The sequence below is a fragment of the Artibeus jamaicensis genome, unplaced genomic scaffold, assembly GCF_021234435.1.
Source record: "Artibeus jamaicensis isolate MK-2021 breed Jamaican fruit bat unplaced genomic scaffold, CSHL_Jam_final scaffold_916, whole genome shotgun sequence".
NCBI lineage: Eukaryota > Metazoa > Chordata > Mammalia > Chiroptera > Phyllostomidae > Artibeus > Artibeus jamaicensis.
In genome coordinates this window covers 21727775-21730502 of record NW_026522059.1, presented here as the reverse complement: position 1 = coordinate 21730502, position 2728 = coordinate 21727775, and the positions used below count along the sequence as shown (strand labels likewise).

Genomic DNA, 2728 nt, shown 5'->3' with positions numbered 1-2728 from the left:
ACCATCTATCCACATGAAAACACTAAAATAAGAATGATTTGTTTCTAATTCTTATTTGCCTCTTCTCAATCCTGTTTTCACAAACTTTACAAATTTTGCAGATATTTGGCTCCACTTCATAACATCTGGGTTATGAGTAATAAGAAAACATTTATAAAACACTTGGAATTTCTGCCATGAAGTATTATATGTAAGAGGACCTGTTTGATTGGCAAAATGTGCACTGTGTAGTCACTCACTTATAAATCAAACATTTGCTGGATAATAGACACTCTCACACAAATTATCATTCCTAATCCTCACTAGATCCTATAATGCACAGTAAGCCTCTAGATTTACGGGTTGGGAACAATGCTCATATCAAGTGGTGAGATCATGAATCTACTCTAACCCAGTGTTTTGTCATAATCTTTTCCTGGCTTTTATTTTTCCATTTTAGCAGACACATCAGTGCTGTGTTATTTTCCCACCTTCACAGGGAATGTCCCTTGGCAATGGGACAGGCTCATTCATACAAAGGTTCACTCCCTGGAGGCAGCTAACTGTGATTGTTAAAGCACTCGAATTCTAGTGTAGACTGTTCTCAAATGGCTTTGTCACTCACAGGCAGCGTGAGACCTTGGGCTTAATGTCTACATGTCTCGGTTTCCTCAACTGCAAAGCAAGGATAATAAACAATAAATGTTTAACCATTGTTAATGACAGAGTAGACCATTGTGGTTGCTAGTAATGCTCAATGCAATTTCTCCATTATTTTTTTTTCCTGCACAAATCTATACTGTTTGATCCATGAGATGGGAGAGTACTCCAGGGTGGTTAAAAAGCTGTCTAGTGGCTGCAGGGAGGGCCTCAGACTGAAGCCCTGATACCAGGGGGTTGCAGAGGGGCCCTAGGCAGGCCAGGGATTCCGGAGACTCCCAGTCAGTCGTGTTTGATGGTGAGGCTTTTGAAAAGATATTCTCCTAGCCCCACCTGGCGGCCCACAAACCTACGATTCCTCAGGTGGTCATCCTTCTATTTGGGGAATTTCACAGTTCTTACCCTAGTGAGTGGCTTTCCGGGAAGGCACAGTGACAAGCGTCTGTGTGGGGAGAAACCTGGGCATGCAGGTCCCAAAGGGCCTGGCCCAGGTTCTTCTCCAAGAGCATGGTGGCTTCTGCGGCGTCAGGGGCGGCACCCCACTCATCTTGGGAGGGCTTGTGCATCTCCTGGAAGAGGCAGCAGCCGAGCTGGTTTTGCATCATCAAGAGATGCCCCGTGCCCCCTCTGTACTCCTCCTTGGCCAACTTGGCAAGAAATGGATGTTGTCCTCCAGAGTCACCTCGTTGCTGTGGAATAGAAGCCCAGAGAGGGAGGGAGGTGTAAGTGCCCGGCAGGTGCAGGTTGATCAGGCTGTTGCCTGCAGCCTCGACCTGGTGGAATAATTCTGACGAATCTGGGAGTTGGTCAGCCATAAGGAGCTAAGCTCAAAATACAGTGTATTTTGAGGCAGAGGATGGCTGAGATGATTCCAGAGGTTGCGACTAGGAAGGAGGTAGGAAGCCGGAAGAAGGGGCATCCCCGGGTCAGTTCTCTCCTATCACTGCTGAAGCAAGAGACAGATGGCGGGACCACCTGGTGGCCGCCTCCGTTTCTTTAGCAGGTGAAGCGTCTGGCAGAGAGCCTGGGTCACACGTTCAGTGGGAATGAGAGGAAGAAGGGGGCCTGGTGACTGTGGCAGGGAAAAGAAATTCACATAGAGCAAGACTGGGGTTAGCCAAGAAAAATGGGGCAGAGATTTTAATTTTCACCTACAGACAAAGTCTGTGCCTTTTTTTTACAACTCAAAAATTCCAAAAGAAGTCACCCAAACACTCTAAGTTGTCAATTTATGACATATTTAAATAAGTGTTAAATGGCTCCATCCTCTAAGTTCTCTTAACCTATTTCAGGAAATTGATTTTTAAAGTAAAAGGTGATATGTGAACAGCTTGCTTTTTCTCATTATAAAAAGTCTACTTTTGCTCAAGGATCTGCCATTTCTAAGATCACAAAAAGTAAATGTGGAAAAATTACAGAAAGAAAAATTACTTTTTCCACAATTACAAAAGTAAATGTGGAAGAATCACAGAAAAAAATTACAATTTCCTGTGTTACAAAGGCACAGACAGCTTCTTTAGAGATGGTAGTTGTGCTAAGACAGATTTACACTATTTTAAACTCACTCCCATATGGACTCCAGTCCATATCCTCTGCTAGATCCTGAGCTTCATTAGGTTCTTCAAGAGGATTCACCCCCTGGCTGGTGTAGCTCAGTGGATTGAGCGCAGGCCTGTAAACCAAAGAATCACGGTTCAATTCCCAGTCAGGGCATATACCTGGGTTGCAGGCCAGTTCCCAGCAGGGAGAGGCAACCATACATTGATATTTGTCTCCCTCTCTCCTTCCCTTTCCTCTAAAAATAAATAAAATCTTTATATTAAAAAGATTCACTGAACACCTGCCTAGAGGATCCCTCTTCCCGATTCTGAATCAACTGAAAAGTAAGGCAGAGCATAGGGTCGATAAAAGCCATAATATTACCTTTGTTACTGAGAGAGCAGAGTTCGAAGATGGGGCTTGTATCTGCAGGCAAATGTGATGTAATCAATACTTTGGAAGGAGAAAATTGTTATAACTGTAAGATGACTCCAGAACCCAAAAATGATATAAGTGCATAAAATTTTATAGTCACAGAAGCTTACTTGAA

General features: G+C 43.7%; 1 protein-coding gene across 1 annotated transcript; it reads right to left on the bottom strand.

Moving 5' to 3' along the window:
• Nucleotides 1-1037: 1037 nt before the first annotated feature.
• Nucleotides 1038-1454, bottom strand: LOC119065016 (ferritin light chain-like). The gene has a single exon (XM_037166926.2). The coding sequence runs from the start codon at nucleotides 1452-1454 to the stop codon at nucleotides 1038-1040; it is 417 nt and encodes a 138-aa protein (XP_037022821.2).
• Nucleotides 1455-2728: the final 1274 nt, after the last annotated feature.